This window comes from Pipistrellus hanaki, assembly GCF_964339955.1.
Source record: "Pipistrellus hanaki genome assembly, chromosome: 10".
NCBI classification, from domain to species: Eukaryota; Metazoa; Chordata; class Mammalia; order Chiroptera; family Vespertilionidae; genus Pipistrellus; species Pipistrellus hanaki.
Genome location: NC_140512.1, coordinates 22091003 through 22114966, shown reverse-complemented (window position 1 = coordinate 22114966; position 23964 = coordinate 22091003). Strand labels below are relative to the sequence as shown.

General features: G+C 34.5%; 1 protein-coding gene across 6 annotated transcripts in view; it reads left to right on the top strand.

Annotated features, from left to right (window-relative positions):
• PCLO (piccolo presynaptic cytomatrix protein) overlaps positions 1 to 23964 on the top strand; it is a 254587-nt gene that overhangs the window by 190321 nt on the left and 40302 nt on the right. For 2 of the 6 annotated variants that reach the window (XM_084897067.1, XM_084897063.1), the window contains exons 11-21: positions 171 to 279; positions 820 to 887; positions 2014 to 2228; positions 3845 to 3895; positions 6919 to 7043; positions 9496 to 9522; positions 13977 to 14070; positions 14749 to 14820; positions 16789 to 16969; positions 18964 to 19158; positions 20356 to 20535. In XM_084897067.1, the coding sequence (XP_084753193.1) occupies positions 171 to 279; positions 820 to 887; positions 2014 to 2228; positions 3845 to 3895; positions 6919 to 7043; positions 9496 to 9522; positions 13977 to 14070; positions 14749 to 14820; positions 16789 to 16969; positions 18964 to 19158; positions 20356 to 20535 (1317 nt within the window). Of the gene's footprint in view, positions 1 to 170; positions 280 to 819; positions 888 to 2013; positions 2229 to 3844; positions 3896 to 6918; positions 7044 to 9495; positions 9523 to 13976; positions 14071 to 14748; positions 14821 to 16788; positions 16970 to 18963; positions 19159 to 20355; positions 20536 to 23964 lie in introns of those variants that run through there. The other 4 variants (XM_084897065.1, XM_084897064.1, XM_084897066.1 and 1 more) reach the window with 4 other exon arrangements.

The window sequence follows — 23964 nt, the reverse complement described above, 5'->3', positions numbered from 1 at the left end:
GTAAGTTGATGAAACCAAAGGACATGTGGTTCCAGAGAACTTTGAACTGATGTTCTCTGAAATAGTGTGCTGAGTTGTTTGCAAGTGCAAAGCAGTGTCTTCTATGCCCTATGAACCTGGACTAGAAATAGCACACACTTTTCATGTTATACTTGAATTTGTCTTTTTAGGGATGCAAGTTTTGGAATGGAATGGAATTCCTTTAACTTCTAAAACATACGAAGAAGTGCAGAGTATCATTAGTCAGCAAAGTGGGGAAGCAGAAATATGTGTAAGACTGTGAGTTTTTCCCCATCTTTCTGTTTCCATTTTTTGGCTATTCATGGCTCTTTTAATTTAAAATTGTTAAGGTGGAACCTTTGCCAGTCAGCAAGATTTTCTGTAATTAGAAAATAAAGAGAATACAAGTTTTATAGATTTCTTGTGTTCAGAATCAAAGTTTAAAGCATAGAAGGAATTCAGATAATTTTGTCTCTGACTAATGTCAATAGCTCTCCCCTTTCATACTTTTATTGAAACATGCTTCATATAAATGAAAACTGAAACCCATTTAGATTTCATGGATGTGTATGGTATTTCAAAATGAACTTACATTTAATCCATAAAGATTTCACCTTAAATTATCATTTTAATCAGCTGACTTTTAATGGCATTGCCAATATATATTTGATTAGAAGGATGAGCATGCTTTGAAATTGCTTTATATCATTAACCACTTCTCATTTACCTACTTAAAAAATATTCAGGGTAGTTGGGGAAAGAGCCTTTTGTCTCAGGCTTCCTCAAATTTTTTCTTAATTTTTTTGTTTTAATTTTTAGGGACCTCAATATGCTCTCAGATTCTGAAAATCCCCAACACCTGGAACTTCATGAACCACCAAAATCTGGTAGGTGAAAGCCATCTGCTTTCAACTGTGAGTAAAAATGTAGACATGGAAGTATAGCTGCTCCTTCACTTACAAGGGGGTTACACCCCAATAAGCCCATCATAAGTTGGGAATATCCTTAAGTCAAAAATGCATTTAATACACCTAACTTTCCAAACATCACAGCTTAGACCAGCCTACCTTAAATGTGCTCAGAACACTTACATTAGCCTACAGTTGAACAAAATTTCTAAAATAATGCCTATTGATTATAAGTTGTTGAATAGCTCATGTAACTTATTATGTGTATCACTTTTGCACCATTGTAAAGTGGAAAATCGTTAAGTCAAACTATCATAAGTTGGGAACAATCTACAATTATTGAGGCAGTGTAGCTGTAGATAAAGACATAAACATAGATATAGATGAAAATAAAATGATAGACTGATGGGTGTTTATATATATTTATCTAATGGTAAAGAAAATCAAAAGCATTGTAGCTATATTTTTTTAGCACTCTAGGGAAAAACACATTTGCATGTTAGACCCATTAAAGAAATGTATATTAAATTCTTGTTGTGTGATTTCACATTTTTCATTTAGGTCAAATGTGAGATTAAAAATATCACTTATTCCTTCGTTTAACAATTATATATTGAGCACTTCCTGTGCATTCTGAGTCTGGGTTACTACACTAAATAAAGAGACCAAGGCCTCTTGAAACGATCATACATCTGCAAATGTAAATATGCTCTTGGAAATTTCCCCCTTTGAGAAAGTTGTAGTTAAGATTTAAAGAAGGAGAAGTAGCTGATCATACAAGTTATGACCAAATTATGAATAAAATGGAATATTTTATCTTCATACAATTTCCTATGTAAAACATTAAAAACATTTCCTGAAGATGGAATAGGAAGCTCAATTTCCCTCTATAACTCAGAATTCTTTTACTCTTCTGTGATCCTTCTGGACTTCTAAGAAATAGATACATAAAGGTACAATTATTTATCTATTTTTAATTGTTTTTGTTTTTTTTTTAAGTAGGTTGTTATGTAATATTTTGACTGTCATCTAAATTCGAATCAGTTCCATGGTGTTAAGTACCTATGAAATCCAGGGACATATAAGCCTTTTTATTTTGTTGTAGTGGATAAAGCAAAGTCCCCAGGGGTGGATCCTAAGCAACTGGCTGCAGAGCTCCAGAAGGTTTCGCTACAGCAGTCACCGCTGGTTATGTCCTCCGTCGTGGAAAAAGGATCTCACGCTCATTCAGGCCCTACATCAGCAGGATCCAGTTCTGTCCCCAGCCCCGGGCAACCAGGGTCCCCCTCGGTGAGCAAAAAGAAACACAGCAGCAGCAAGGTGAGAAGTGCGCCGTGACCTTTGAGTTGCTTTCTAGTTCCACCTTGTTTAGACTAGCAGACAGGAAACAGGATATCATTTTCTAAGATGTTATGGGGATTTCTCATTTCCTAATTATCTACTGAAGCAAGAAAAGAAAAAAAAAACCAAACAGACCAGTTTTCCATTTCTGCATTCTTATGAGTTCTCTGTGGTACCCCTAACAACTAAAAATGATCCATAAGTTTATTCTCTATGTTAAATCTAGTTAGGTTTGTGTGCTCTTGTCAAAAAGCTGACTGTTTTAAAAAAAAAAATAGGTTACCAATAATCACACTTTGCTTTTTTTTTTGTCTCACTTTTTACTTTTTGATCTCAGTTATTCCACAACTTTCCTCATTGAAAGTCAAGGATATCTGGTTTTAGAAAGCTCCCATCTTTAATTGAGGGGTAAATAGCTTCAGGATTTGTGTGGTCCTTCTTTTTCTAGATTCGGTTTTCTTTCCTTGAATTTTAAGTAGTAAAATAATTATGAAGTGAATATCATTGTTCAGTAACTGACACTTTATCCTTGGTAACCAGAGCATAATTTCAGTGCTAATAAATGACTGTTCATGTAATGGAGTTGAAAGAATAAAGGATACATGGCTTAGAAAATTTAACACATAGCCCTTAACTTTGCTAATGATTATATTAGTATTTTCTGTAATTACTTCATAGAATAAGACCTGGAATATAGCCGAGTCCTTTTGATTGCTCTCATGTCTAGGCTAAAAATTTAAAGGAAAAGTTGGCAAAATAAGTATATACACCTAAACATTAAGAATCATTTCCAGTTAATTATTAAAACAAGGCCAATATATAACGTGTAGGGGGGCTAGGGCCTTTTTGTAGAGAGGTAAGCTGGCCTCCATTTTGGGAAATGTCTCCCTTAAATTGATGCCACATTCCACATTGCCTGAAATTCTATAAGAGCTGGGGTCAGGTTTGTCATCTCTCCTTTTATACAAATATTTCATTGAAATGTAACAAATTAGCAGTTAGTCATTGATTCAACAGTATGAATCAGTTTACCAGATCACACTCCTATTTTTAAGGTTCTACTAATATAAGGAACTAATTAAGGAAATGAGAACTCAAATAGAATGGGATGGAATTAAAATCGAGTGTGAGATCTTAGAAAGTGATTGCCTGCTATCTCAGGCAAGAAGGGAACAGGAATACCCAACAAAGGAGTATAAGCATGGATTTCATAACTCCTTTCTGCTAGGCAGCTGTTGTATAAAAAAATACATATTTTTTATTCCTCCATAGATCTTTAAATCCTATGAATATTTAAATAGAGTACATTGAACCAAAGCGTTCATTTTCTTAAGTAATTGAAAATACATTATTGCGGTATAAAATTATAGCTTCAAACCAGGCTTAACAAAATGAAAAACAGATTCATGTGGCTATAAAACTAAACATGTATTGAGAAATATAAGCAGACAGCATAATCTGAAGCAGACAAATGGGTGAAATATATTTTCCAGGCAGTGTGCTCTGACCAAATAGAAATTAATTTCAGGAGGAAGTTGAAATGGTAAATTCTATGAAGGGTTTATCTATTATAATGTATGTTTTTAATATTACAGCCTACTGATGCAACAAAGGTTGTCTCTCATCCAATTACAGGAGAAATTCAGGTATGAAAGTTTTGTTTTGTTTTTAATCATCATTATGCAATCTTTTCTGATTATTTCCACCCCCTGGTCTGTTGAAGTTGTAAACACTGTTAGAACCTTTTCTGTTTTAAAACACATACTGATATAATAAAGGGAAAAAGTACAATTGCACAGAATAGTATTTTGATACAAATATGTCTTTTCTGAAATCTAATTATATCTTTGGAATTAGATACCTTAAAACCTGCATGAAGCCTTAATAGAATTAATATATTTTAGGTCTCATTCCCTTTATGTTTATTGAATGTATTTCCAACATGACAGATTCTCCTGGAAATTTGAAGTTTCTTCTTCGAGAGTTTCATGAGTTGAATGCTGTCCTCTGGCTAATAATTGTTAAATACAATTGTTAAATAATTGTTGATCAATTATTTTAGAGCTGTGTGTGTGTTTTTTACTAGGGGGAGTGGGGGAGGGTCATGACTAATTTTAAATTTTTGAAGTCATTTTAGTGGATTTAACCAAGAAAATAGAAAAAAGTAGTGTTAATCCCTCCTTTTAGTTCTGTGTATGTGTGTTTCTGTGTTAGTGTAATATATTGTAACATGTATTTCCTACTGTGCATCACAGTAAAAATATTAGAAAATTGTGGTCTAGATGATAGCAAAATGTAGTTTAGAGTAGATAAGAAATGTCCCATAGAAAAAAATTAACACAATATAAAACAATAACTTTGAAGGTAGTAAGTTCCCGATAAAGGAATGAGAACAATGAGTCTTAGCTGCAACTCCAACACATTCTGGAGGAAATGTGCATGAAAGACTTCACAAAGGATAGCAGAGATTTGACCTGATTTGAGAAAAAGCAGTGAGAAAGGGGAGTGCACTCCTGGAAGAAGAGAAGGTGTGGGGAAAGGTCCTGCTGCCAGACAGGCATGAAAGGAAGGAGGCAGCTTTGCTTCCGTGAAAGGGTCCTGTAGAGAGAAGGTGGAAAGAACCTTCGATGAGAGCTGAGCGGCAGTGAGCCCCTCAATGATAAAACGATCAGTAAACATTTCAGAGTAAGGAAAAGACTAATTAAAAGGACTATGTAATAAAAACTCATTCAGCAGAGGCCAACAGGAACTATTACAAAGGGGCTGACAGGCAAAGTAGTACATCAAGTGACTGTCCGACCCAGCAGGATGGAGCCAGATTGCGGATGTTCTCTAAGTCTGGCTGACCCACCGCTGTTCCCCACTCCTGGGCCAGGCCCTGATCCTTCATTTCAGACAGAAAAAAAAGAAGAAAAAGCTAGCCTTCCTGATTCACAGTTTCTTTCTCTCGTTCTCTTTCCCATTTTTAAAAATACTTCTTGCTTCTGGGCCAGCATTTGCTGTGGTTTTTGTTGTTGTCGTTGTTTGTTCTCATGTTTTCTTTTCCCTTGTGCAGTAGTGTTTAATTCTATAGTAGACAATTATACTAAAAACATTCCTTCATAATTCTTGGGGTATTTTTTCCTTCCTTTTTTTAAACCCCCTTATACATTGGCTTCAACTCTTTTTTTTTCTTTTTTTCTTTTAGCAAAACCTTATTCTAAGGAACACTTTATGTAGACACCCAAACAATGACTGCCAGCACCGGAGTAGCTCTGAGTGAGGATTACTGGGGACAGGCATCTCCTTTTCTCTTGGCAGTTACCTGTCAGCAATGCTAAGTGTTCTCTAAGGCCCTGCAGAGTACATTTCAAAAAGCACTCTCTTGAAGCCTACAAGTTTTCATTTCAATAAATGGTTTTGGAGGGGGAGAAAAAGCACCACAAGAAATAGTTTCGGTGCTTTATCAGTTAAAGATGGACTTTAAGGCTGGCAGAGAAAGGAGAAAATAGGAAAGAACTTCTTAAAAATTTGGAAGCTGTTCTGAATCTCACTGAAATTAATTTCAGAGTAATTGTATATTTCTGTATTCATTGTAGCACGCTGTTACTGCAGTTCTAAACTTCCCAGCGCTCCTCTTCCTTCACAGCACTTTGTTTCATGATGCCCAGACTCTGGGCTTCTCTGTGTAGAGAAAAGTGATTGAAGATTCCTTTTTTTTTTTGCCATAAAACATGATAACCAGATCAAAATTTTGCTAAAGTTAACAATTATTTTAATTATGGAATTTTAGATAAAGTTTGGCTCATCTGAATTATCTCATTTTCAACATAACTATTACATAACTGTTTTATATGATTATAAAATTTGTTAGTATTTTTATTTATGGATTTTCTGCTTTGAAATACAAATGTTTTGCCTTTTGTTAATGTAAGAACATTAGTGGTTACTTCACTTATTTGGAATCATGCAGACTTCTCAAATATTTATTAGAAATATAAATATTTTACTATTCAGTGGCAATTTTGTAACAGCTATTAAGCATCTACGAGGCAATGCCTCTTTCCTCTTCAGCTTCTGAAATTTAAGAACAAGATTTGATTATCTTAGCCTCTCACTCTACTAGAAAAATAGCAGAACAGAAAGAAAAGCTTCAGTTTAACATCGCATAATGTAATAGAGGACGAGGTACATTTTACACCTTCTGAAATATTCCTGCATTTCAGTAGTGATAACTTTATCTTTAAAAAATGATTCCACCCACTGCTAATTATTTGGCGAAATGCAAATGACATTTTCTAATAAGTGTATCAACTAGTTAATTTCAGAATTCCAACAATTGTATGCATGAATGTTAAACATTTACTCTTTTCCTAAAAGTAGATATTTCGTGTAAAAATGCAACTAGAATCCACTGCATGATTTTCCTTCTAAATGAATTTTAAACAGGCCAGGACTTTTACCTCAGAAAAAATGAATGGCACTTTTGCTAGTCATTAACATGTGCCAGGGAACTCCCAATTAAATTATGCATTTAATGGTCTGTTCAGTTTCAAATAAAATGGAAATGAGGATTGATGCTTCTTATGAGAACAAAAAAGAAAATACTTGTCAAATCTTGACTGGTAATGTTTTTAAAATAAAAACAAAAACAAAATAATATTGCCAAATATGTTCCTATCTCTTTAAGCTTCAAATCAACTATGATCTTGGCAATCTCATAATACACATTCTCCAAGCAAGAAACTTAGTCCCTCGAGACAACAATGGTTATTCTGACCCCTTTGTTAAAGTGTACCTTCTTCCAGGGCGAGGGTAAGTAAAGAAACAATTTCTTCTAAGTAATGCATCCCCTTATTTAAAAAAGAATGATATAATACCTCCCAGTCTCTAATTTTAAAGAGTTTGATGTCATTTCCTTACTTTTATCCACATAAAATATTTATTCATAGGCAGCAGATCAGGTGGAATTAAAATGTATAATTAAGCCTCAAAGGGTTCTAGGAGAGCCTTTAGTCACAATAAAACCTGCCTCGGTGAGGGAGAGCACATCAGTGATTACATTCTGGAAGCCAATTCTGCTATGGGCAGTCAGATTGTGTGTGAAATCATTTAATGAAATTATGTGTGTGGGATTTTAAAATGACCTTGCATTCCCTCACATATTTGCGGAACCAATGTTCAAGGACACATAACTTGGTACTTTATATCAAGGGACATATTGATATATTATCCAATATCTTAAATATTCATTAAGTGATGTGTTGATGCATCCTTATTCACATGCATATTTCAAATCAGTTTTTTAAAAATACTAATAAAATAAGATAAAAACAAGCCAGCTGAAATGTGTACTTTGGTAAATAAAAGAAAATTATCTCTGAATCTGTTGTGTGATATATAAACTGTTCATATAAATATCTCTTTATGGAGATATTTAATTTTTGCATAATAAATGGAAAATTTCTATGTTCTAATATATAAATCAATACTCAAAGATGGTTTCAAAGCAGTGATTTGGACCCAGCAGATTGTTATACCGTATATGAACAATTTATATTAGCCAAATTAGCATAATGGAAACATTAGTAATCAACAAAAATTTTGTATTGGTAACTTGAAAATTCTGGTTTTATTTTTGTTCATTTTGTTTATTTTTCAATTTAATTTAAGGAGTGACATTCAAATATTACTTTTCACTTGGAAATTTTCTATTTCCTAGCCAGTCATGTTTCGTTTGGCCCACATATATGCCCTCCATACAGATTATTTTAAAGTAGATGTCAACTATATAACTTTTTTCTGCAAATATTTCAGGATATGTTTCTAAAAGGCAACTCATTTCAAAAATAATCATAATACCACCTATAACCATATTAATTTTTTTTAAAAAAATACATAAGTAAATGCCTTAATTTCTCCAATTAATTTATGATATTTTGCTAGTTTGTATGATGACCTAATTGATAATTATAGAACATTTTACACATCAATAACATAATACATATTCTTTTCAAGTGTATATGGAGCATTCACCAAGATAAACTATGTTCTGGCCTATAAAATAAACCAACAATTTAAAAGCATTTAAATCATACAAAAACTTGTTTATGACTGTATTTGGTTTGTTTGAATAGGATCCAAATTAGAGTTATGCCTTGCATCTGAATCTGCTATGTGCTAATTATATCACCACAGGCAGATCACCAAATCTTTGAGATTTAGTTTGCTTATTGATATTGAGAGAGCCAAGGTAGGCAGAGCCATACTTTTTAGTTTGTCAAGGGAATCAAATTAGATAACATTCAGAAAATAATTTGAAAAATGCCAGATGCTCTAACAAATTCAGTATACAGCCTTTAATTTTATCCTACCTAATAACTTTATTTTGAAACATATCACTGGTATAAATTAAATAGTTTTAATTTATTTAGTTAATTTATAAAGATCACCAACTAGCCATATAGTGCAAGAAAAGGGAGTTTCTATTTTATGGCAATTCATTTATATCTTTATGTACTAGTTATAACTGTAACTTGACTAAATGTTTTAAACATGAGTATAACAACAAACTGATAACTTAATTCTGCCTTTGATTTGGGTCATTAGACCTTCAGTGTTATTTAATCAGAGTACAATGGGATAAGAGGAAATCACTGCCAGGGGTCTATCTCTGTTTAACATTTGCTAATGAATTAAAATAAAACACTGTCATTTAGTTTCTATCTTTGATGATATCCTGTAGTATCATCTTTCAAACAATATTAGAGTACCTTTCTCTTATCTATTACAGGACTATGTTTCAGTTAGACTATTACACACTTGAATAAGCAGAAAGGACAGGCAGGTTACCTAAATATGTCAGTCCATTCTGGGGTAGCAGGGTAAGGTGGGAGCTATTGTGAAATGAAGAGTGAGATTCCCACCGAAAGCCATCCTCATGTAGTTTGTCAAACAAAGCATTCTGCTTGGTGGGATTTGGCCCGAAGGCAGCTAATATGCTACTCCTGTTCAATTCCTAGTCCTTTATTAAATTACTCCCAATTACTACAGTGGCTGAGGCCTCGGGATTGATTGCACTTGTGAGGTATTATTTCTGCTTTAGTTAAAAGATTATTTTCTGCCTCATGTAATTTTGTAGGTTATGGTATTGCTCCTTAATTATTATTCTCATGTTTTCTTCCTTACTTCTGTCCCTAACTTTTTTTCTTTCTGTCTTTCCTACTTCCTGTTGTATCCTTCACTTGCGCTCTTGGAATCAATGCAGTCAAGTCATGGTTGTCCAGAATGCAAGGTAGAGTTGGCTCTCTTTCAGTGTTAAGACAGTACTATGCTGTACTGTCTGGAGTTTTTCATTTTACTTTTGCCTTTTCCTGTACATACACCTACAGTTCAACTTGGGCTATAGTTGTTATTTTCTATATGTTGGTGTCTGTGAATTAGATAAATACCAAAACATTAAGAAATAGTTTTAGCAGATGTATGCAATAGAACATAAAAAAATATTTAAAACATAAAAAGAGTATGAATAAGGAAATGTCACCCTGAAATTAGGCATATTGCAAGTTTTGTTTGTTTTTAATACATTTTTAATTTCAGAGAGGAAGGGAGAGGGAGAGAGAACTAGAAACATCAATAATGAGATTCATTGATCAGCTGCCTCCTGCATGCCCGGCTAGGGATCCAGCCCACAACTCGGGCATGTGCCTTGACCAGGAATTGAACTGTGACTTCCTGGTTTATACATCAGTGCTCAACCACTGAGCCACATGGCTGTGCACAAAAGTTTTTATTCATGATGCTTACACTGAAATTCATGTAGCCTCCCATGTGGTATCATGCCTTACGTACACCTGGGTGTTCCGTTACAAATTTTAAAAATCTAATCATTTTCCAAAGGAATGAACTGATCTGGATGTCTATACTAGATGTGTATCTCATCTTAAAGACAATAGTTGCTGGTCTTTATCCTTCACTTAGACCTTGATATGGAAACATTTCCACGCCCCGATACCATCTGCACATCAAAATGATTGCCATGCGATATAGGATGCCATAACCTGCCTGCTCTAGAGCGTTAGGAACAACACATGAGCATCTTTTGTTTGCCAATAGTCAGAAACTGTGGCATCATTACATTGTCAGCTTGGGCTATCTCTCAAAACACAACCAAAAATTTCCATGGGCACATCTCATTGCATTATTATTGAAATGTGTTATTCAGTTAGGGAAGAGAATCTTGTACCATCTGTAGCAATAAGGTTATGGGAATTTTAAACCCACCAGAATATTAATGGTACAGGATTTGTTTTTGTCAATGACATTAAAATTTGACATTTTTACTAATCCTGACAAGCTGTGCCCAAAAGAGGCTGTTTCTGGTTTTTAAAGGCTTAAGTGTTTAAGTATTTTAAAGAATAAGATTATTCACCACGTCTGTCCACTGCCCAGAAACTTTTTGTTTCCCTGTTGCTCCATAATTATGGCAAATAGTAAAATACAACTCTGTGAAAGGTTGCTTGTTCGGACTGGCTCTGTCATCTCAGGATGCCATCCGGATCTCAGACTGACACGCAAAATTATTGACTCCAAAGAGGTAGTGTCATTTTGGAACAGACGTTATCAGTCACTTTATTTAGAACCTCGCTGTCTTTTAGCCAGAGAAACTGGGGGGAACATTGTCAGAATGACAGCGCTTGTCTACATTTACCTTAGAAGAGAACGTGTTTCCTGAGTGAAGTAATGATTGAAATAGTCTAGGCTGTGTTGGATTGCAATTTGGAAGACCTAGAAATAACTTTCTCATCCTATATTTCACCTAGAAGTCACTTTTATCCTCATCTCTGAGAACTGGCAGTGAAAGAAGGAATTATAATGGAAAGGCAATGACATATGTTAGGCTGAAGGGGTCAATCAGTAAAGTCTTTTAAAAAAATTGCATTTGGATTTCAATCCTGCCAAGGACAGGTAGTGAGGTTTCTCTAAAACTATTCCTTTTCTGCTAGATAGGACTTACAACAGGCCTCCTCCCGGGCCTTTTGTGAAACACCTGGAACAATATACCAAAAGTGATCATGGGCGGCACTTAATAAGCTCTCAATAAATGGTTGCTGTTGTTACTGCTAATAACATGTATAATAAGCTTCGTGTAGTCAATGGTCAGTTATCTCTGAGGGGGGGGAAGATACAGAATGCTTAGGCTACTCAATTACCTCAAATTATTTTTACGAATACTATATAGAAAATCAGACATCTTTCTTTTCTTCAATTTCAATAACAAAATGTAGCCCTGGGTGGTGTTGCTAAATGGTTAGAGCATTGGCGGAGCACCGCAGGGTGAAGGGTTAGATTCCTGGTCAAGGGCACACACCTTGGGTGAAGTTTTGGTCTCTGGTCCTGGTCAGGGAATGTGAGGGAGTGAGGGAGGCAATCAATAGATGTGTCCCCCTTAAACTTCTCTCTCTCTCTCTCTCTCTCTCTCTCTCTCTCTCTCTCTCTCTCTCTCTCTCTCTCCCCTCCACCTCCCTACCTCCCTTTCCAGTTTCTCTAAAAAAAAGCAATGGAAAAGTTATATATCCTATGGTGAGGATTAATAAATAATAATACAATAATAATGTAATACATTTGTCATTTCAGTGGTCCAGTTTTTTTGTTTTGGTTTTTTTGTCTTTTTTTATTTTCTCTTTCCACCCTCTGCTCAATATACTCATAATCTCAGAAAGCCCAAATGTCGGCCAAGACGAGGCTAAAGAAAGACAGAGTCTGAATAGCCATGAATTCAGTACTTGTCCCTGAATAATGGACGGATAGAAATAAGGCTCTGTGAGAGATCTCAGCCTGGTTTTCTTTCAGTACACTTTGGACAAAGTACATACTTTTTCCCATTAATGAGAGTTTGCTATAACTGAAGCTGGTTTTAGCTATCACGATACCTGTAAACCTAGTTCCTGGATGGACTTTCTCTAAACATCCCTTGTTAGCATATGTGATTTCCGCAGTCCCAGGTGTTGTATATATTTACAATTTAAAGGCCAAAAATAATTTCACTTCAATGAATTGTGAAAGAAAAAAGTATGTTTCAAGAATGTTTTAGGGGTGCATCCAATAAATATTTAGCACAGACTGAGCCAGGTACTGTGCTAGGTTCTGGGGTTAGAGTTGACAACGCAGACATTGTCTTTGATTTCAGAAAGCAGAGGAAAATAAAGTGATGGTCCATAAACACACCATTACACAGAAAAATGGCTTATAAAATGGGATGTGCTCTGAACATCTTCTAAATTGAAAGAAGAATAATTTTGGAAAAATTATATACATTTATTGAAAATATACTTTTGCATTAAAGGAATATATATATATATATATATATATATATATATATTCAATAAAGAAAACTAAATAATTTTTAAAATGCGGACCTTAAATTTCAGTTAATTTTATAAAAGTTAAATTTAAAGAAACCATCATATTCCATTCTTCATTATCAAGTCATTGATCAATTTTATATATGATCTTTTTATCAAAATTTTAAATTAAAGAGAGAAACTCAGAGAACTGTTTTTAGCTGGATTAAGGTAGAATGATTCTGTTTTAAATATAACATTTTCTGTCTTATCTTAAAAGCATATCTGCTTATGACTGGCCAATAAGAAAAAAAATAAGGAAAAAAAAATCAAAACTTCACAGGAATGAAGGTTTAGTTTTTTTAGTTGTGTGTGTTTATATATACATATGTCCCATATTAATAAATTGATTTTTTATTTTCATTCCTTGTTAGAAAAACTTCTTTGATTATTAGATATAGCTAATTGTCCTAATATAATATCATTATGTAATCTTCCCAGGAGGGAGTGTAGTGTGTTTGCTAGACAAGGAAGAAAAAAGAAATTGAGCTCCACTATTTTCTCAACCTGAAATTTTGCTCACATTTAATCCCCCTGCTTGTCTGGCCATCTTCAACTTGTACTTGTGTAATGTGGCAACAAGCCCACTGGGATCATGCTCAAGATGGTCAGGACATGATAATTATTTTTAAAAAACACTCCAGTGTTACTAAAGGAATAGCTTTGTCTGGCCACCTCTGCGTGTCAGGAAATTCAAGTGCAAAAAGACTGCAGAGGAATTCTTTGGTATTTGCGCGGGACAGCCAGGGATGATGGAGAGGGCTCCAAACAAGGTGTGTTTCCCTTCACTGATCATGAAGACCACATACATTGATTCTGGAGAGAACTGGAGAACCAACTCATTATTAAGATTAAGCTACTCTATTAAAATAAGCATCTAAATTTTTTCCTAAACAATTTTAATTATTTGAGTACATCTGGGAAAAAGTAAATATTTATAGTAATTGTCTTTAATTCCACAACACTCTTAGGATATACCAATCAGAATTTTCCTAAGCAACTCTAAAATTTACCTATTTTTTAAAATATTTTATATTTTACATGCATGTATCTAAGTTATATTATCTATATGAAATATATATTTAAATAGGAAATATGTATATTTAAATTGACTTTAAAAACTTTAAATTGTAGGATAAAGTAAACATACTAGACACTACTCTAGGGCAAATAAAGCTAAAGGCATCCAACATATTTTTACATTTTCATTGTGCATTTAACTTAAAGTTAAAACTGATTCAAAACAAAATATCATCTTAAAATATCTGCATGACCTTCAGGTTGACTATGAAGTCATCAGTTAAGGTGAATAATCAAGGTAACTCTTTCTTTTCTTCCAATTCAGTGCTGAATACAAGAGAAGGACTAAATATGTTCAGAAAAGTCTTAATCCTGAGTGGAATCAAACAGTAATTTATAAAAGTATCTCCATGGAACAGGTATGCAATGATTATATTCTATGTGACAGATTTAGTATAATATATGAATACTAATGACAAAATTGTTGAAAGACTATAATCTAAATTTCAAAGAGAAAGACAAATAGAAGAGGTACATCCATATGCAATAACTTACAAATGAGTTGTCTTTTGAAATGAGGTTTATTATTTGCCTTCTGGAAGATTTCTAAATTGACTATGAAGGTGAAGCTGGATATAAATTGTAACATGGGTTTTTGAATTTAAAATAAGTTAAATTCACCTGCATAAATAAGAAGCACTATTGTATTTTTTGGCAATTTACTGAAACCAAGAAACTCTAATCCAAATACTTTATCTAAATAACCTGGACAGTTTTCCAATCTATGAATCCCATGTATTTAAAGTGTATTTTTAAATTATAAATTCTACTGTTAAATATGGGGGTAGATTAACAGGATATTAATAAAATTTACAAAATAGTGGGGTCTCATGATATTATACTAGGTTGGAGTATGAAGTCATTGATATTTTAGATAATATTAAGTATAAATCCACATAATTTTAGATAATATTTCAGGTATTTTTATGTAAATGAAAAGATTTTTAAGGAAGTAAAAATAAATGAGGCTATAATATGAGTGTAATGAAAATTTATGATGAAAAACGATGTGAATGACATTTTGATTTGAACTGTAGCTCAAGAAGAAAACACTGGAGGTGACAGTCTGGGATTATGATAGATTTTCTTCTAATGACTTCCTTGGTGAGGTGAGCCTTTGCTTTTCTTTCCTTGTTTGCTTTTGTTATAAACTACCAATTAGTGCCTTATGCAAAGCATGAAGTATATAAGATTAGTACTTCTGGATAAAGTCCTTTGCTAGATAGAATTTATTTTCTAATTACTCTGAAAGATGGATAGCAACTTCAGAAATGGTTTTTACTTTGCCACTTGATGTAATTTATAATTAATTTGCAAGATGAAATTATTTTTTACTCATTTACTTTATCACACAAAATACACTTAACAGTCAAAGAATAACCATACAAATACCGCCATGAACACTATTATTTAAATATTAAATATGAGTTTAAGAATTTTTGCAGTTCATTTTATCCTTAGAATATATTCCACTAGGGATGGGGGTATAGTCATATTGCTGTGTTTCAAAATTTTATGGGATAATCTCTCACCAACTGAGTACAGAGTTAGGTTCATTTATTTTAACTTGCCTTTGATTTTTAAAGGCTTGCTTTTTCCAAATTTTGTATTAATTTATTGGGGTGACATTGATTAATAAAATGATATATCAATTGGATAAAAAGATATATAATCACGATTTAAATTCAAATGATTATGTTAAAGGTTTAAAATAAGTGTATTATATATAATAATAAAAGTGTAATATGCAAATTAGACCAGACATCCTTCCTTATGACCTTCTGGACAAAGCTGGGCCTTTGAGAGAAGCCTGGGTCCCAGGTGCCAAAGGGAAATTGGTGCTTTGACAGCCAGGGGAAGGAAGGCCTACTCTTGCATGAATTTCATGCATTGGGCCTCTAGTTATAAAATGTCTAGAATTTTTTAAAATGCATTTTCAGTTTATTTAATTGCTATTTCTCACTGCATGTATGAATGATGTGACATCTTACATTCTTATTTCTTGCAAGTATCCAGAGAAAAATCTTTCAAATATTTTAAGAAGCAAACTAGAAGAGAAAACAACAAAAAGTCTTATATAAATTCTCAATGAATCTAACCTAAACATAAAATCTGGTAGCATAAGTCAGATCCTGTAATTGTTTTAATCATATTACAAAAATATATATTTTTGTAGTGATCTTTGCTTAAAGCAAAAGTTATAAATTATTGTTTAAAAAATCATCTCCAAAAAGATATAACATATATATATCCTTTTGATAGAGACAATAGAACACATTTGTGTAGTCTAGGTTGCATGAGGTCTGGTTTGATTCCTAGAGTCTCCACCTAGACCATTTGACCTTTGCCTGTAGGCCCCATTCTGGTACAGCCACATGGACTAATCTTGATCTTAAACAGGGTATAGTGTTACATCTGACTTAATGCCCCCTATTAAAAAGCTAATTTATTGAAGTTCTTATAATGTATTATATTAACATGAACATAGAGAATATCTTCATTTTGCTAATGATATTCTTTTTAATATCTTATCAAATCTAAGATACAGCAACTATAAATTCCATTATCATTGATGAACCACTAAGAAAGTAAAAATGCTACCAATTCAATATGACACAGTGCTTTCTCATCATAAACTTGGTTATATCCCTATTTCAGATGTGAACTAAGTATGCTTTAAAATAGAGGGAATATGTAACTAATTGCAAATGTTTCATTCTTTTTTAATTTTGTCCCTCTTGTACCTAAAATCAAGCTTCAAAAATGCTAGCCACTTTAAGGACTAGAATGTGTCCATTTAACCAAGTTTTATTTGATGAAGCAATTCTTCACTCTACCTTTTTATAACATCACCAAAAATGCAATTAATAGTTAAAGATTTTATTCACCAAACATCCATTATGTATCTAGTATGTGCAAGTTCTTATTCCCAATAGCATAGGTGAAGGCAAATTAGGAAGACAACCTCATCATCCTTTGATTTGTGTCCTTGAATAAATTTCAGATCACAGAAAAAAGTAATGAATTTATTATAGCTTAAGTTATAAATTATATTGACTTATTGTACTCTTTTTCAGGTATTGATTGATTTATCTAGCACATCTCACCTCGATAACACTCCCAGGTGGTATCCGCTCAAAGAACAGACTGAAAGCATTGATCATGGCAAGTCCCATTCTGGTCAAAGCAGCCAGCAGTCCCCAAAGCCATCTGTCATCAAAAGCAGAAGCCATGGTATCTTCCCCGACCCGGCCAAGGGTAGGAGATGTTTCACGTAGAAAAAGCTTTTGTCTTTTTGTCCATTCAGTATCTTTTTTAATATGAATGCCTGTATACTGATTATATTTTGAAGGCTGGGTTATATTAGAAAGTATTTAATATACTGTTATGCAAAGAATAAGGAGAAATGGGATATAGACTCAGATGAGCTCATGATTAAGTTCTTGATCTTCACTTCTCTGACTTTCCAATTTTCAACCTGTAAAATGGAGAAGGTTGAGTTATATGAGCTATTGGTTCTTTTCCAACTCTCAGAATCCATATTAATATGATTTCATGAGTTGAATTGGGGTATTTCATAAAGAAAACATAAAAATTCTCAAGTGTTTATTGACTAGACATAATTATGACTTATACATATTTCTTCTAATTATTTAAATCCCTATTTTCATAATTATATTCTTAGCCATTACATGTATTATTATACACAATTTTGCACCTTTTATATATCATATAAAAATTTGTGTGCTGACGTTTACTTAAAACTTTCCTAAATATTGGACTATGAATTAAAAAATAATTTAAAAAAAAAAACTAATATCAGCCTGGCTGGCATGGTTCAGTGGTTGAGCATAGACCTATGAACCAGGAGATCACAGTTCAATTCCTAACCAAGGCACATGTCAGGATTGTAGGCTTCCAATCAATGGTTCTCTCTCATCATTGATGTTTCTTGCTCTCCCTCTCCCTTCCTCTCTGAAATCAATAAAAATATTTTAAGAACAACTAATATTATTATTTTAAATCCTCATCTAAGGACATTTCTATTAATTTTAGAGAGAGTGGAAGTGAGGGAGAGAAAGAGTAAAAGGGGGAGAAGGGGAGAGAGAGAGAGAGAGAGAGAGAGAGAGAGAGAGAGAGAGAGGGAGAGAGAGAGAATGATTGCCTCCAGTATGATACTGGGCCAGGGACTGAACCCAAAAACTGGGTATGTACTCTGACCAGGAATTGAACCTGTTATCTTTTGTTGTATAGGATGACGCTCCAACCAATTGAGCCACACCAGCCAGTGCAACAACTAATCATATTTTATAAATGTTAATGTCATGCCTTGCATTTAGCGATAGGCACAGCATTCCCAATTGAGTTAGCTTATCCTTTGGGAGGTTCATTACCAGTTACCCTATAACACAGCATTAATCTTGATCATAAATTGAGTGACTGCCTGTATGAAATAACTATGTAGTATCTTACCTTAATATGCTGAACTACTAAATACAAATTTTTATTTTAGACCTAAATATTGCTTCCTTTTCTCCTCTCAGAGAGTACATCAACTTGAAAAGTGGTTCTTTGCCCATTAGAAAGGAATGAATTGTAAGGGCAAATGTCCTAGGAAATAGGAAACTGAGGCCATCCATGTCCAGTAGCCAACTGAATTGATGTGATAAACTACTGATACAATGAATGCTACAGATTATTTAGATGGAAGAGTTTTATAGGTTAATTATGAATTCCATTTAGTCAGATCAACTTTGCCCTGATTAGTGTTCTGGAAGATCATGAAGGTAAAGACCCCTCTCTCTAACTATGTATATAAACATTCTCAAAATCACCTGAGACGAGGATTCTATAATCTACACTTGTATTATCTCCTAGTGACTCACATGCCTTCATCCAAGAATTCACTACATTTTTACTTACAGCTCCCCCCATTACAATATAAGCCTATTGTCTCTTACCTGGTCCCTACTAGAATTAGCAGAGCTGCTTTGTGAAACTATAATATATTCATTCACATAAGGTTCGTTAGAATGTATTCTTTTCAAGATTGTCACCCATTTGCCTTTCCTCCCCAAAATTGCTTCCCAAATGTGTGATCGTATTACTGTATGGTGAGCAGTTTCATCAGAGAGCCAAAAAAGAAACAGATGAACCTAAATCTCAAGACGGCTTCAAATAATGTGAAGCCAAGCTTGACGGGAGGAATGCTGGGCCAACTCTGACTCATGTTTTATTCTTCTTGTAACCAGACATGCAGGTTCCCACCATTGAGAAGTCCCACAGTAGCCCTGGCAGCTCGAAATCCTCATCCGAAGGCCATCTCCGCTCTCACGGACCGTCTCGCAGCCAAAGCAAAACCAGCGTCACCCAGGCCCACCTGGAAGACGCGGGGGCCGCCATAGCCGCTGCCGAAGCCGCCGTGCAGCAGCAACGCCTTCAACCAAGTAAAAGACGCAAATAAATTCCTCAGCATGGCAGCTTAATGTTCATCTGTTGCCTTCCTTTCCTGCTGTCCTTTCCTGTTTGCTTTCTGTCTCTGGCACATCCTGCTCACTCTGTTCTCTGTCCCTTTGTCTGTGTAAGAACTATCAGTACATAATTATGCTCTTTCTTATTTAGAGTCTTTTAATTTACATAGACCGCAGTAAAACTGGCTGTTTCTCCTCTGTCTCCACCGTCCATCCAACCTGGCTAATAGTATTTGATAGCTGTGTCTGTGGTGTTTGCAGGCAAACAACGTTGTGTGTCCTTTTTGTGTGCACTTAATTATCCTATAGAATACAGGAATTATAAGCACAGTGGCTGCCAGTTTTCCAGGCATTACACCAAAAAAAAAAAAAAGCACACACACATTTAAAGCTTTTAAAGCAAATTATACATGAGATTCTTGCATCTAAAAACACTCAAAAATTTGAGGTGGGAGAGTAATTGTGACCGATAGTCAAGTTCTAGAACATAGAGGGAGAAGCCATTTCAAGCTTAAAAACTTTAATAGATAATGCATGTGGAAATGCCATAATTTCCCATGTGGAAATCTTTTTAGTCTTTTGGAAAAACAAATCTGTCGAAGAAAAGCACATGTCTTATATTCCCAAGAAAGTATATAATTTTAATAATACGTGAATAAGCACATGTGATGAGGCAGAAACCTCATTATGGAGCACAATCAGGTCCCTCCTGTTGGATCACACTTTGTATATGATAACAGAGAATTTATAGGTGGTTTTTTCCTAACCATTGGAATTCCTTTGAAAGTCAACATATCAATTGAAGTCTAACAATTCATCCATTTTAACTGCTGTCTATTCATTTAACTTGTGAAAACAGTCAATTGGTAATATGAAAACATACCAAGTACAGATATTTTTACAAACATAGATACACTGTTACTTCCAAGAGGCATTAGCCAGATAATGGCGAGAGATGAACGTTCTCCCCATCTCCCAGAGTCATCCTGTCCAAAGAAACAGCCAGTTTTAACCCCCTTTAGTGCTGTGCATGTGGTGTCATTATGGCATTTGAAGACACGACTTCTTTAACTAGAGCAAAAGATCACCTCTGTTTGCATGACTAACATCTAAGCTGGTTCCATCCGAGGATACATACTCTGGGTTTCCATTTCACCCACACTGCCACAGCAGCACATAAAAGCGGTCAGTCTAATCATGCCAGGAAGCAGCACAGACACAGCATAGCGGGAGTCCTCCCCATTCAGAGAACTCAGTCTGATAATCTGCCTCCACCAGCCAATGGCAACCAAGACCAAAGCCAGCTAGCCCTCAGGAAGGTGATGTCCGATGGACCAGTCAAGCCAGAAGGAGGTGAGCAGAAAGGCACTATTCAAAGCACACAGCAAGAACATTCCCCAAATGTTAAAGCCCTCGCCTCTTAATTGTTAGAGATTGTCTGGTGAAATATGTTTATCCCCCTTTTTAATGTGCTTTTGTGGGCATGGCATTTCAGGACGTCGTCATCACCGTGTAAGTCCCAAGATCAGCCCCATAATTATATTGACTACAGCGATTTGTATTTTTCTATGCCCTGGGCATCTCTTGACTTTTTGTTGGGGAAGTAGATTAACAGTATTCATATTGCAGAATGGAATGCATGCGACTAACCTAATCTGTTCAAGCATGACTATAAATATGTTGCATTGTGATAAAACTTTAATCTGCTCAAAATTCGAGTTAGCATACCAGTGAATATGTAGATCAGTCTTTGTTTACATATCATTTCAAGTGTAACTTTTAAAAAATTCGGTGGATTTTGGAAATTCTTAGAGGAAAGTAAAGGAAAAAAATTGTTAATGCACTCATTCACCTTTACATGGTGAAACTTCTCTTTATCCTACAGACAGACATTTTCCACTCATGTTTTCGTAGTTGTTAAGTGTATCGTGTTAGGCATGTGAATATCCAAGTGCCTGTGTAATAAATAAAGTATCTTTATTTCATTCATAAACTACTGGGTTCTGAGCCATTGTTATATGATGCAGCTTAAAATGAGTGTGTCAGTTTTTGCTTTCTCATTTGATAACCTTGCAATAGAGTATTTATAGTCACTGCTCCATTGTTAGTGAGAGCTCTAATAACAGTGATTTGGGGAACAGACCAAAGCTTCATGCCAAAAACATTATAAAGTAGGTGGGAAATTATTTCCAAATAAAAGTATCAGAGCTCACATAATAAACATGCAAATAAGTAATGGAGTTGGGGGACCCCTAGGCTCTCTTCCACTCTTTCTTTCTCTCACATCTGATCTATTTCACAATCTTCTCAGAGTCCTGGATAGAGGAAACAAATTCTATGAGCCCTTGCTGTAGAGATGCATCTAAGCTTGATTCCATAGCTGTGTTCAGAAAAGAAAGCAAGTTTATCTCTGTCCCAAATTTGACCCAACATTTGTGCAATTTTCCCTTAGAAAGAGTGCCAGTGACAGGAATCAAATGAGAGTGATTATAAAATTATCTTCAAATTCAATTCAAAACCATATATAAAATATTGTGGGTTTTTTTTTTCTTAAATAGGATAGCAGTGTTTGCCCCTAAGTCTCTTCTAGCCATAAAATACTTTGTTTTATGATTCTATGCTTTCCAGTTAAAGTCAAACCTTAAACTATTCTATAGAACTTCTCTTCATTCTCAGGAAAACTAAAAAATTTAATACACTCTTATCTCAACTAATCAGATATTTAGGGGCTATGGAAGATATATGTGGCAATACGAAAAGCTAACCACTCTGATGTTTCTTTAATTATGTAGCTAAAATTTTTCAAAATTGGCACTATAACCCTTATCTTGTTACTAGGCCTACGCCTTAGCTTAAAAAGCAATTAGCTTAAACATTAGCATAATTCTGAATGTGCCCAACATAGATTAGCTCCAAAGCACAAATTACCCTTTCCAGTTAGCCTTACTACGGTAGTGCTTTTCTAAAGTACTCAAATTCCTCCTCCGACCTTTTTCTTCCATCAAGTAAGTTTTGTTGATTTCTTAATGGTATTCATTTTCTTCCTTCAAATATTTCATAATCAAATATTGAAGTAGTCAAGTACTTACCTTATTTCACATTCCATGTTTAATTATGATTTAAGTACTACTATATAATATTTTGTCTGATTTTTTCTAGATATTTTTGTTAAAAAAATTGTAGCAAATTGTTTCCAATCCCCTTTCTTTGAATAATGCACTAATGGATATTCTCCTACCTTTAAAGTGCTATGATTGAATCTTGAAATCATTTTTTATTGAAATTTTAATCAAAAGGAAATCAATATACCATAACATAGAGTCTTATTTAATTTTATTTTAATAGATGATAAAGCAAATGCACTGTTTTCTAAAATATAAATATTTTATATCCCTGCTACTATAAATGTACCAGGAATATAATTCAGCCATGCATTTTTCCAAACAACTAGTGGCAAATGTAGAATTAAATTTCTACAAAATGTTGTATAATGACTTTAAAACTTAGAGAGAGAAAAAATGATAAGAGATGTAAACATGAAAAGCCATCAAGTTCCTGTTCACTAACTGCAGAAATAAGTATTATTACTGATTTTAAGAGATTGGATAAAAGGCTCCCATTTCAAACCTCACAAGTGAGTTCATATAGTCCCATCTGCATTCTGAAAATAATGCATGGAACTAATTCTTCATGTCTTACAAACTGTTTTGTCGCCCATCTTCTCATTTTATCACACCAAGGCGATGAGGTATTCATGGCCTATGTTGTTCTGAGTAAGCAATTTGAGAGTCAGCGGGCTAGAATAGACTATCTAGCTAGAAACTTTCAAAGTCGGCAGTATAACCTTAGTCATAAGGCCTAAGCCTTTGCTTTTTAAATACACTAGCTCCTTTGAAATAGAACTCCCCTGATTGCAATAAAAACAATTGTCATCTATGTATTTGTTTCTCACCCAAGTTCCAACACATGATTAGAGGTTTCTAGAAATGAATACAATTTAGACTTGCTGCTCTACCTACATGATCCTCTTTTCTGAAGGCTGATGATTACGCTGCCACAAACCCATGAAAATAAAATCCTCTCCTTGCACAAGCGCAGTGTGGTGGCAGGAAGCAGAACCCATGGAGGAGGCTGTGTCATTTCGGCCAAGGGTGGCGGAATTGTCTCTAAAGAGCTTTTCAAGTGTTTGTGGTTTTTTTCTGTTGTTGTTTTTTTGTTTGTTTCTGAGATTTTCAGCAGATTTCTGCTTAAGGTAGCATGAAACATGGGTCAGGCAAGACTTATGGACTGAGCCAAAGGAACTTCCCCTTTCCCTTCGGGCTTTGGTTGCATGCTAGGAAACCTGAGGGGAAGCATTGTGCCAGATCATCCTAATGCCTAAACAACTCTTGCTTGTATTTAGAAATCCCTGGAAATGGCTTTTTTAAAGCCATTTGTTTGGGTTGAACACAGGCCTGTTCTTTTCAGAAAGTGACACCAACCAGGGAAGAGAGTTTAAAAAGTAAAGAGGTGTTTTGTTTTGTTTTTCTTTTGCTCATTTTGTAAACCATATCAAGATGAAAACAAATGGAAGCACTACCAAAAGCCTTGCAAATGAATTTATTCAACATTCCATATATGCAATTGGAAGTTCCTGAGCTATTTTTGTTTGGGGCTAAGATTTTGGGTGAGTTTTAAGTTGAGACCCAGGAACACAGGGTGAATAGAAATGTCCCTTCCCTCTGGGCAAGAAGAGCTGTTGGGATGGGTTGATGAGGTTAGGTGAGAAGAATCATGGAATTC